Source organism: Penicillium psychrosexuale (assembly GCF_028828465.1).
Source record: "Penicillium psychrosexuale strain IBT 29551 chromosome Unknown utg000002l, whole genome shotgun sequence".
NCBI lineage: Eukaryota > Fungi > Ascomycota > Eurotiomycetes > Eurotiales > Aspergillaceae > Penicillium > Penicillium psychrosexuale.
In genome coordinates this window covers 6252742-6264141 of record NW_026643187.1, presented here as the reverse complement: position 1 = coordinate 6264141, position 11400 = coordinate 6252742, and the positions used below count along the sequence as shown (strand labels likewise).

The 11400-nt window shown below is 43.3% G+C and overlaps 4 protein-coding genes across 4 annotated transcripts; 3 read left to right on the top strand and 1 right to left on the bottom strand.

Annotated features, from left to right (window-relative positions):
* Positions 1 to 290: 290 nt before the first annotated feature.
* Positions 291 to 634, top strand: N7518_003496 (RAMP4 family protein; the record flags this gene model as incomplete). The annotated part of the gene is made up of 3 exons (XM_057184423.1): positions 291 to 293; positions 346 to 475; positions 528 to 634. 3 exons carry the CDS (start codon positions 291 to 293, stop codon positions 632 to 634), a joined length of 240 nt encoding a protein of 79 aa, XP_057045873.1.
* Positions 635 to 929: 295 nt separating this feature from the next.
* N7518_003495 (putative AP-3 complex subunit delta) lies at positions 930 to 4043 on the bottom strand (the record flags this gene model as incomplete). Its single annotated transcript, XM_057184422.1, has 5 exons — positions 3918 to 4043; positions 3670 to 3866; positions 3233 to 3616; positions 2938 to 3166; positions 930 to 2884 (listed from the first exon to the last, which is right to left on the bottom strand). The coding sequence occupies exons 1-5, from the start codon at positions 3919 to 3921 to the stop codon at positions 930 to 932; spliced, it is 2769 nt and encodes a 922-aa protein (XP_057045872.1). The 5' UTR covers positions 3922 to 4043.
* Positions 4044 to 4439: 396 nt separating this feature from the next.
* On the top strand, positions 4440 to 5548 carry N7518_003494 (uncharacterized protein; the record flags this gene model as incomplete). Its single annotated transcript, XM_057184421.1, has 4 exons — positions 4440 to 4808; positions 4871 to 5077; positions 5152 to 5295; positions 5354 to 5548. 4 exons carry the CDS (start codon positions 4440 to 4442, stop codon positions 5546 to 5548), a joined length of 915 nt encoding a protein of 304 aa, XP_057045871.1.
* A 710-nt stretch (positions 5549 to 6258) lies between these two features.
* N7518_003493 (uncharacterized protein) lies at positions 6259 to 8369 on the top strand (the record flags this gene model as incomplete). Its single annotated transcript, XM_057184420.1, has 4 exons — positions 6259 to 6263; positions 6348 to 7845; positions 7902 to 8169; positions 8224 to 8369. 4 exons carry the CDS (start codon positions 6259 to 6261, stop codon positions 8367 to 8369), a joined length of 1917 nt encoding a protein of 638 aa, XP_057045870.1.
* Positions 8370 to 11400: the final 3031 nt, after the last annotated feature.

Here is an 11400-nt window from a genome sequence, read left to right as displayed (position 1 = left end):
CCCTATACCTATCTTTGTCTATAGCCTCTTGTTCTTTTTATAAGAATATTAGGACAACGAAGGCATAATGTTGAATCTATTTTGAAAACTACGTCCAAACATACTCTACTCGTCCATAGCGCAATTAGTCTAGAGATTGAAACCACTTAATTTCAGGGGGTCAAAGTGTATATAGTAACGTGTCTCCTCAAAAAACAACGTGGCCTTTTTTTTGCCGGCACATTCACGTCTTGAATTATCCCTTCCCCATCCATCTGTCTCCCTCAAATCTCTCTCATACGCAAACCATCATGGTAAGGTCCAGAGGCTATAAATTTGTTGTGTATGATGATTAACACACACCAGGCACAAACACCACAGCAACGTAGAGCAAATGACCGCTTCGCGAAGACCGAAGCCGCAAAGAGAGGAAAGGCGCCAACCACAATTAAACCGAAGAAGAACACAAAGTCGCCCCTTTCAGCAAGCTGGGTTGGTATGTGTCTGAACTCCACTGTTAAATTGAAGCCGTGCTGAAGAGTCTCTAGTGCTACTCGCTTTTGTTGTTTGCGGCGGTCTTCTTCTAGAGCTCCTACGGATTGTCCCTGACCTCTGGTCCACTGTGGTTTCATGGTTCACACGGATCACAGGATAAAATGGACTTCAAGTGACGATTTACCTACTGTGCCAATACCCTAGCTTATATCCTTCCGATATGTCTCGAGTCAGCATGACCGACCATCCCTCATACTCTACACTCACGTCGAGGGGTCAATGGACCACGAACAAGGGATGAATTTGGGGACAAATGAATGTCAAAATCAAGATGGTTTGCATGTCAGAGAGCCTTTTTTTTTTAAAATATGTATTATTTGATTGTATCTCACTGTTGCTGCTTGAGCCAAATACCACACGTGTTGCAAGATTCACTCCGCCGGCCTGGAAGATATTCAATTTTCGCCTGGTAGCTTTTCGGATTCCTTGGTCTTCTTCTTTCTCTTCTTCTTCCCTGTCGCAGGCTCCGTAGGGTCTTCAACCACCGTGCCGATATCTCGGTCTGAAGCAACGTGCTTTTTCGTCTTCTTCTTCTTCTTCTTCTTCTTCTTGACTAGGGTTCCTTCTGCCGGAGTGCCCTCTAATTGGATTCGCTCCGATGCTCGCTGCATCTGCAATCGTACTTCCTCCACTTGTCGCAATGCTCGGGCCATTTCTGTGTCCCCTTCATCTGCGGAAACTTGGGGGGATGGGCCTTTTGCCAAGGACAAATTCCCTAGGCTGCTCGAGTCAACTTGGAGCAGAGAGCGCTTATACATAGGATGGTCATCACTCGCACCCTTAGTCCTGGGGGTTTCTGTCAAAGAGTTCGGAGTTTCAAAGGTCTCATCGCCAGCAACTACCAATTTGTTCACAGGTGGTCGACGACTTCTTTGGCGATCGAGATCAGCATGGCTGAGCTGTTCATCTCCCAACTTCAAGTTAACTATGGGGATGGAATCAATGTCCAAGACCTCGCCATTGGATGTGCTCAGAGCTTCGTGGAATGGCGTAGATGTGCCAGACAATTCTCCGGAAGGAGCAATATAGAAGGGGTCATCCTTGAAGCGTTCTCTACGCTCAAGCATTCTTCTTTGTACTGTAGTAGAGGATTCCACCGGAGGACCGGTAAAGTTTTGATATGACGCATGGGGCTGCAAATCAACCGGTGCGAGGTCACGAGTCTGCTTGTTCGTATACGAGAGTTCAGGAAGATGATAGAAGTCTGTTATTTCCCAAGACTTTGACCCGTGCGATGATGGGCTGTCCAGGTTGCGAAAAAGTCCTGGCAGATCGTGACTGAATGGCTCCTCTAGGCGAAGGCTATCTGGTAAGACAACCTTCCTCTGCGCAGTGGTCGCAACAGGGTTGAGTTCGAGCCCTGTGAATAGGTTTGGTATGACGGAAGCGAGAAGAAATGGTATTTTTTGTGTATCGGAAGTCAATGCCTCAGCTGCTAGGCGGAGGACTTCTAGGAACTCGATGGCTCGCTCTTGCACATCCAGATCAGGATGGGCTGCCAAACCCTCGAGGAAGTCAACGACTCGAGTAAGTAAAAGCGACATCTCACTTCTCCAAAGATCTCCTGGTTCACTGGTCTGGCTAACCTGAACAAACACCTTTGGAATGGCTTGCAAAAAGAGGGAAAGAGTTCTGGGGGGGAGGGATGCATTAGAGACGTCGATCAACGACAGTAGTGTCCGATTAGGCGACAGTAGATATTCAGCATATTCACCGACAACCCAGGCGACGGGGCCTAAGACACCATCGCCGATAGTTGAACCGGAGGGGAAAAAAGTTGATCTGTTGTCGATAAACATGAGAGACTCAGCTGCCCTTGTGGCCTCCATACGGACACCCTTTACCCTTACGGCAACATTGCGAAGCTCTGTCCCTATTCGAAGCGCAGCGTTCATCCTCGAATTTGGTATAGCCTCTTGCTCTTTCGGATGACTCCAATCGTCTTCACTCTCCGACGGTGGGAGAAGTCCGACTAGCTGTACTAACACAGCGACATACCACTCAAAATCAACAATGTCAGAGTAGTTCTTTTGAGAACAAAGATCCAAGATCCGGTGAACAACCTCAGTCTGGTAGTCGTTGGGCCATAAGGTCGGGGTTTTCGGGCTTTCGGGCGTATCAACCAATTCAACTGCAGGCACAGAGGTTTGTTGCAGCTGATCTAGTAGACGGTTCACGACTTGCTGGAGAGAATCACTGTTGACCATTCCAACGGCAAGCTCCAAAGCCTGCAATCGAATAGAGACGTCCGCATCATCCAGACAATCCATAATGACATCCTGCTGCATGGAAACCAACGTTGGATGCGTAGCAACAATGCGGTTCAGCGCAAGAAGTGCGACATATTTGACTGCCTCGATGGTCAGCGATCATATATTTGAAATGCGATAAAAGGATACTCACGATTAGGGTCACTATCCATAACTATCATACCCCGCAATTTACCAACACAAAGAGTGGCAACTTCGTCCCTTTCCTGGAGATTCTCTTCTCCGTCCAGAATTCCCCCTTGAATGATACCATTTATACATTCATAGAGCAAAGACATTGCAGATGTGGTTTGAATGATATTCGTCAATGGACGCAGGAGTTTGCGAGTCAGCCTTGGCTCTAGCGGGGTTAATGTTGCAAACTAGCAGAAGTCAGATGGTGCTCAGAAGAAAGTCATTCCATAGGGTTGGGGGCATAGGGGACTAACAAGTTTGATGATTTTGATAGCCATCCAATTATTGCCGCTATCAACCAGAAGCTCAAAGAATCGAGGTGCCAGAGGGAGGAAGTCATGAGGTCGTCGCCAACCAAGCTCACAAACGACGTTGATCGCTGCAGTAGTAACACTTCCATCCTCTTGGTCGTCCATCAAATGATCTTTTATCTTAGGCCATGCCAACTTCAGAGCTTCAGGATACACCAAAGCAAGCCTATAGAGACAGACAATCGTCTTCTTACGCACCACAGGGCTTGAGTGTGAAAGCCGGGAGAGTAAATCAGAAAGCAAGGACATTGCTAGGGAAGGTGTGATAATGTGCGGCAAAGTGACCAAAGGGAGTGACATGTTGGGAATACTGGAGGTGACAATATCCTGTCAAGAGCATTAGCGACTAAGGGGAATTTGAAGCTATGCAGGGTACAAACCTTCTTCAGCAAGTTGGTTGCCAGCATCAGAACTTCAGTATCTGGTCGGAAGCTCTGTACTGCTCCGAGATACCCGACTCTTTTCTGGAGGTATTTGGCGGATGACATGACTTCGAGGACGTGAAAAGATGCCCATGACATGTCATACCCAAACATTTCAAGATAGATAAGCTTCAAGAGGGCTGTAGCTTTTTTGTCTACTCGACATCAGCATCAAATCCATTGCCGGGTAAATAGGTAGTTAGTACCCATGTCTTGTGTTTTGATCTCGGCCTTGCATTCACGCAATGAACTCTGGATGTATTCATTTTCGCCTCCCTTGTGACCCCGGAGACCTTTGATAAGGTCATAAAGTGATTTTTCGAACCTAGGGTACTGGAATTAGTGGTGGCCAATCTAGGGCAGAAACATGGAGGGGCCCACATCGTGTCAGAGCTATCAATGGTCACAAGGTCGAGTCAAGAGAAGAATAATAACGAATTCCCCTAGTAAGACTGGAGGTGCATTGTAAATTGGGCTGTCAGATCAGCCATAGTTCAAAACAAAAATGAAAGATGTTGAGTGTAAAGCAACCCAAGCTCCGCGGGGTGGAGAAGTTGGCGTTTGGGGGGATCCCCGATAAGAGACCGGATCACGGGACTCTGGCCAGTTAAGCTCTGGTGCACTCTGTTCTCTTAACATCTGTCCTAATAGGATCACCCCTGCTCTCGGCTTAGCACCATTTTTCTCAAGGTCATTTGAAGCTGTGTTGTCTTTTTTGACAGTCTATTATGGCTGGGCCCGTCGCTGATATCCGTGAGATGAACGGATCGGATCTGATCTCTGCTCTTCATCTTGCTCAACAAGCACCAGCGATCCTTGGCCAGGTATCCGGGTCTGGGGTTACCTCATCTAAATCTTCAGAAACTGCAGATTACTATGCACGATTAGAACAGCTTCTATTAGCCTGTCTTCGGACGGGAGATGATCAGTCAGCACATACCTGCCTGAATCGCCTCAGTCTCCGGTTTGGACCGTCTAATGAAAGGATCATGGGGCTTCGAGGCCTGTACGAGGAGGCAACCGCCAAGGATCAGTCAGCGCTAGAGAAATGCCTGCAGGAATACGACAATACCCTGTCACAGAGTCCGGTGAATGTGGTCAGTATTGGTTACAGGTCCTGGGGTAGTTACGGGCTATGCAAGACTAACCATACACACAGCCCATCCTGAAGCGCCGGGTGGCGTTATTACGCTCGCTCAACCGACCATCTGATGCAATCTCCGGTCTTATTCAACTCCTCGATGCCATCCCTACTGATGCTGAAGCTTGGTGTGAACTGGCCGACTTGTATCAGTCACAAGGGTTGGGTTCCCAAGCCATTTTTAGCCTCGAGGAGGCTTTACTCATTGCTCCTAACTCTTGGAATGTATGCATGCAGGCACCTTTTTTTTCTTTTCTTTTCTTTTTCAAATCAAATGGTCGCTAACATTAAAATGTAAGATTCATTCCCGCCTCGGTGAACTGCTATACATATGCGCCTCCGATGGGGACGCATCCCGGCTCCTTGGGAGGTCGGTGCAACATTTCAGTCGAAGCATTGAGCTTTGTGACGACTACCTGCGAGGATTCTATGGGTTAACTTTGGTAAGTCGGCAAATAATGGTATTGACTCATTCCATTCTAACCTGGGTTTCCCCCGTAGGCCTCAACTCGGATGCTTGACAATGATTACGCTGGCGTATCAGGTCAATTTCCCAAGAAGACCCTAGAACGATTGAAGGCCTTTGCGCTCCTAAAGTTAGGCGAGATTGTTGAGTCACGGTCGATCGATGACCAACATTGGGCATCGAGTCGAAGCGAGCTGATTGCAGCCAAAGAACTACTGAATCGCCAGTGAAGTAATTATTCAGGCGGCTTAAAACTAAGCCTTCTGATTCGAGCATACCCTAATAAAACAGATCTGTTGAAATCTAGAGTGTTCGATTGTTGTACATATGTATGGAGTAGGGTATGGGGCATTGTACGGGGAGTGGATCGGAGTATAGAGATATTGGGCATTTTCGTTTGGGCAGCAGATTGAAACGAGAAAAAGATGGTTTAAGAAACACACAAAGGAAAATGCCCAATGGGCCTGATGAAATATCAGATTCGAGAACTAAAAAAGGGCTTCTTCGTTCTGTTCTGTTTCTTTTCTTTGATGGACATCTATATACCCCTGAACTTGTTGTCCTACATACTTTGTACTCCATATACTCCTACGCTGTCCTTCTTATACCCCCTATCCCATTTAAAAAGGGTGTTTGTTTTTGTTTTATATTTCTTCTGTTCTTTCTATTCTACTCTATCCAAAGAGATCCGATCAAAAGAAGAGAAAAAAGGGACAAAGACAGAAAAAGCAAAGAGAGATAATTCGTCCATGCGCAAATCCCCCGCGATCATTTTCACCTGACTTTTTTTTTTCTTCCTTTCTCCCTCAACTTTACACGTCTGGTCAAACCCTACTTGGGTATTCCCTCCTCACTTCGCGCATGCGAGAAAGTGGGAGGACAAGTCCTTGTCCTTGATATATACATTTTTTAAACCTCTGAAAGGCTTCTCATTGTCTCTATGACGTATGTTTGGGTTTTGTTTTCCTATATCCCCCTCCCCCTTCTTTAAGAAACGCACTTTCTCACCCTTAATTCTTTTCTCTACAGGCTCAGTATCTCGATTGATCCAGATCCCCACGGCTCGGATCGCTCTTATTCCGACGACGAGGGCTCGTCTGGTGTCCATGTCCCTACATCTTCCGAGTTAGAAAGTCATGAGTACCAGGATTATGATGAGTGGGCGCATTTGCCATATCCGGATGAATTGAAACCATCTGATTCAGCCTCCCGACCAAGAACTTCGCACCGCAGTCGTCCGCCCCACGGTTCACGCTCCGCTTCGGGCCGTCGCCCAACATCGCGACGTATGGTTCAGGAACACCAGTCGTTCGCCCCTCGAGGCCGAAGACAACAATCACCAGATTCTCCCGATAGTGCCGATTCCGCCGATGAGTACCCTCTCAATTTTGGTCGAAATGATCGGAGGGGGTGGCAGCAACCTATGCCACCCGCCCCTGGATATGCCCCTAGCCAGTCCTCTGGTCCATCTTATACTCCCTACCCTCCTCCCCCACCCCCGGGCCATGGCCCGTATGCCCACCACAATCCTCCTCCGATCACATCGGAACTCATGAGAATTCCTCACCCGGGCCAACCTAACCCCTATGGTGCTCCTCCGCCTTATGGATACCCACCTCACTTTCAACCTGGGCCTCATTTTCTTCCCGATCAACCGCAACTTCATCCACGACATGCGCCTCGCCAGCCGCCTCAATTGCACAATCCAATGCAGTCAATGCCGCCAATGCCGCCAATGCCGCACGCGATGGGTCCCCATGGTATCCATTCCCCTTACCCTGGATATCCCCACGAGTTAATGGCCTACGGTCAGACTGGTTTCTATCGAGATCAACCCAGCTATTTCGGGGGACCGATCCCGGGCATGATGCCTTCTCATTATTGGCCACCCTATCCCCCAGTGCCTTCTCCTCCAGTGCAACCCAAACCTAAATCTCCGCCCCCTGCAACGCCTGCTCCCGAACCTGCTCCGGCTCCAGCCCCAGCCCCAGCTCCTGCTCCGGCTCCGGCTCCAGCCCCTGAACCTGCTCCCCCTCCACCACCGCCTCCACCGGTTGACACTGCCAAGGATGAGCAAATTGCGAGGCTAGAGAAGTTGATTTTGGACGACCGTCTAGATCGCGAAGCGAAAGAGCTTGCCAAACAGCAGGCTATTGAACGCGCGGCCGCCGAGAAAGCAGCCCAGGATGCGCAGACTGCGCATGATCGGAAGATTACCCAGGAAGCTGCGGCGCTTGCTCGAGCGGATGCCGAAAAAAAGGCAGCGGAGGATGCCGCAAAGGCCAAGGAGGCAGCAGAGAAAGCCACCGCCGCGGCCGCTGCCGAGGCAGCAGCAGCAGCAACGGCCGCAGCTAATGAAGCAGCTGCCAAAGCGGCCGCAGAAGCTGCTGAGGCAGCTGCTAAGGCTGCCGAACCGCCCCCACCACCGCCGCCACCACCACCCCCAGAGAAGAAGCAGCCTATCAAATTCAAGGATGCTGTTGGGAGAAAATTCAGTTTTCCATTTGAACTATGTGCTACCTGGCAGGTACGTCAACCCCTCACTCCGGTCATATAGTTCTCTCGTCCTAATTTTAGTTATAGGGGATGGAAGAGCTCATCCGGCAGGCTTTCCTCCATATTGAAGTCATTGGACCTCATGTCGCCGAGGGTCATTATGATCTTATCGGCCCGAATGGCGACATTATCCTCCCACAGGTTTGGGAAACTGTGGTCGAGCCTGACTGGGCTATCACTATGCACATGTGGCCAATTCCCGAAAAGCCAAAGGAAGACCCTCCTCCCCCTGCACCGGAACCGGCCCCTGTAAAACCCCCTGATCCACCTGCGGAGCCGAAGAAGAAAGCAGATGGTAAGAATGTCACTTTCAAGCACTCCCAAAGACACGCGCTTACCTTTTCTCTAGCTCCTAAAAAAGCCAAGGCCAGAGGACCAGATGTCCCCGGGAGTTTCGCGATGTGGATGTTAGGTGGCACCAATCGCCGAGGGGGCAAAGGGGGTCCTAAAGTGGAAAAAAAGCCAGAAGTCCCTCCCCCGGCACCCGCACCATGACTGCGAATGAGAACTTGTTTTCGTCGCTCACCCTGCTTAGTCTGAGGCGATAATTGGATAGGTTTCAGGTCGCTTTTGGCCATAATACCCGATAGACTTTCTGGGCAATGAGAGGCATGAACATTGGAACATGATGACGAATATGATCAGTGCCGGTACCTAATATGTTATAATACATCAAGAGAAATACTATTTACGCACCCCTATTAAAACTACTTTGTGTTGTATGCTAGTTCTTTATAGATCGAATAGTACGAGGGATCTGGGCGGCCGCAGTTGCAGAGCAAAATGACTAATCTTCTAATGCTACGTAAAGTATGACTATAGAAGCTCTGGGGAAGAAAATGATGGTTCATTCTCTAGGGACCGTCGGGACATGCCCGTTAGGCCTAGTCAATCTTTTTCTGTCGGTTGGATTATTCTGCCAAAGTTAGCCGATGATATTTTACTGTATTATTGTCGACTAGAAATGATATATATATATAATAGGCTAGGGCCTATATAGGATCATATAATAAGTATATGACCTTTGCTTACCCCTTTTTATTCCTATTTCTTCCTATAAACTTTATTTCCTTTCCTTAAGCCTTTAGATAATATAGTAAACGGCTTAGTTAATATAATGTCGACCAGAAATGACGCACTTCCGTATATTCCTTACATCTGGTAGTATATTAGTAGTTGTCACGATTGGCACTTAAAGAACTCGTACCTTCCTATTTAGGATTGTACCGTTGGTTGTTCCTTCTTATTTATATAGGCAATTGTACCTTCCTCCTAGGTTAAGTAAGGATAGGGCTTTACCCCCGAAGGGGTATAAAGACCTATTTATTATTTTACATTTTATTTTATTTTCTTTTCTTTCTCTATACTTAATATTCGTTTAGTAATATACTTCTTCTATTAAAGAGAACCTAGTATATAATATAATATTAAGTATTACCCTAAACCTAAACTTTTGAAGCTATATAACTATATAGATAATTATTATAATTAGTCTTAGTCTAGTTTTATCCTACCTATCCTAAAACTAATTAGAATAGGACTAGCTATAGTTCTACTATAATAGATTACTATAATTAGTAAGGGAAAATAACCTATAGTACTAGATTACCTTATAAAAGAAGCTATAAACCTTAAAACCCTAATTTCTACTAGAATATAGGATCTAATTAAAAGTATTAAATATAATAGCCCTAAGGAAGGTCCTTTAACTCCTTCTATTTAAGAGATTATATATATAATTCCTAATAAGGAATAATTTATTAAGCTAGCTAATTAGTTCTAAATAATTAAAGATAATAACTAGATAATATAAGATAAAATCTAAATCTTAATTATAAAGAATAGAAAGTCTAAGGAAGCTATTAAATAAATTATAGAGGAATATAATTAATTCTATATAGAAAGAGATTATCTTATAATAGAATATAACTAAGCTATAAAAGAATATAATAAGGCTACTACTTATAAAGATATTACTATATATAAGTATAATAACCTTACTTACTACCTTATTCTTACTTAGAATAAAATAAACTAGGCCTAAAGTAATATACTAATTATAAGAGTTATTAGTTAGAAATCTATAAAAATACCTAATATATATTAACTAAAGGATAGAAAAGAAGTCTATTTTAAAATATAGGAAATAGTTATTAGATAGAAACTTAAAGTAAATACTAACTACTACCTACTACTAGTTTACTAGAAACTATATATATAAAGCTAATATAAAGGTAAAGTATAGCTATATATTACCTTATAAATAAATATAACCTTAAATAACCTATATATTAATATAGAGGATATTATTATCTACCTTTATACTATCTTTATAAACCTAAATTATTATATAAAAGTGTTAGAGTATGGCAGAACTAGGCACAATGCTTTATAATATACTCTTAAGGGGTCAAATGTATAGTATTTAAACAGATAAATAGCTAGGCAGTCAAGTGTCAGGTCAAAGATAAGATCAAAGTATATATCATGGGATGAAATAGTCAATTTATCTAACTAACATTTAGTATAATTTAGGGCTTTCTTATAGTAATCAAATATTGTGGATAACTCGGTAAATTAAAGATTAGATGATTCATGACTTTTCTTTAGATAAATCATGACTTTCTTCAGATATAATAAAGTAAGTAATCAATGATATCATCAATTATATCATTAAAACAGGAATATATATATTCTAATAAAAAGTATATATAGCCTACTATAAACTTAAGATAAAACCTAAGGAAGATTTTACTAACTTCTTAGCTAAATTTATATAACTTATAAAGGAAGCTATAGTTATTAAAGAAAACTATAAGTATAACCTATATTCGAAACTTTTATATCTATTATAAAGCTAAGTTATATAAGCTATTAATTAGGAAATAGTTCCTTTTAATACCTTTACCTAGAGTTATTAGAGTATATCTTATAAGATTAGTCTCTAATAAGAAATAAAGGGTACTATATATACTTATATAATAATTATATTTAGAAGTAGAGCTAGGACTACTACTAATTAGTCTAGTTTTATCCTATATATAAAGTATAAAGGGGCTACCTTATTATCTAGCTTATTAGCTATAGAGTAAGAGACTCTTATAAAGGAAGATCGATACTTCTACTATAAGGAGAAAGGATATATAATATTTAAATACCTAAAGAAAAAGGTAAATATAGCTATAAGTACTATTACTATAACTAACTAGACTTATAGCTAATTATATATAACTAAACTTAAAGAATTAAAGGATAATATAGACCTAGGAAAAGTAATAACCTAAAAGAAGTCTTAATCCTAAGTAGGAAATAAGTATTATTATATATACTAGATCTATATAAGCTTTTAGGAGGTCTATAAGATAGTTTAGTATTTAATATAAGATTAACTTATAATAGATATTCCTTTATAATCTTAGTACTAGTAGATACTAGAGTAGATAGCTTAATATTTATTAATATAGAACTAGTTATACTATTTAATAAGAAATTTAGATTATATACCTATAAGCTAGACTATAAGTAT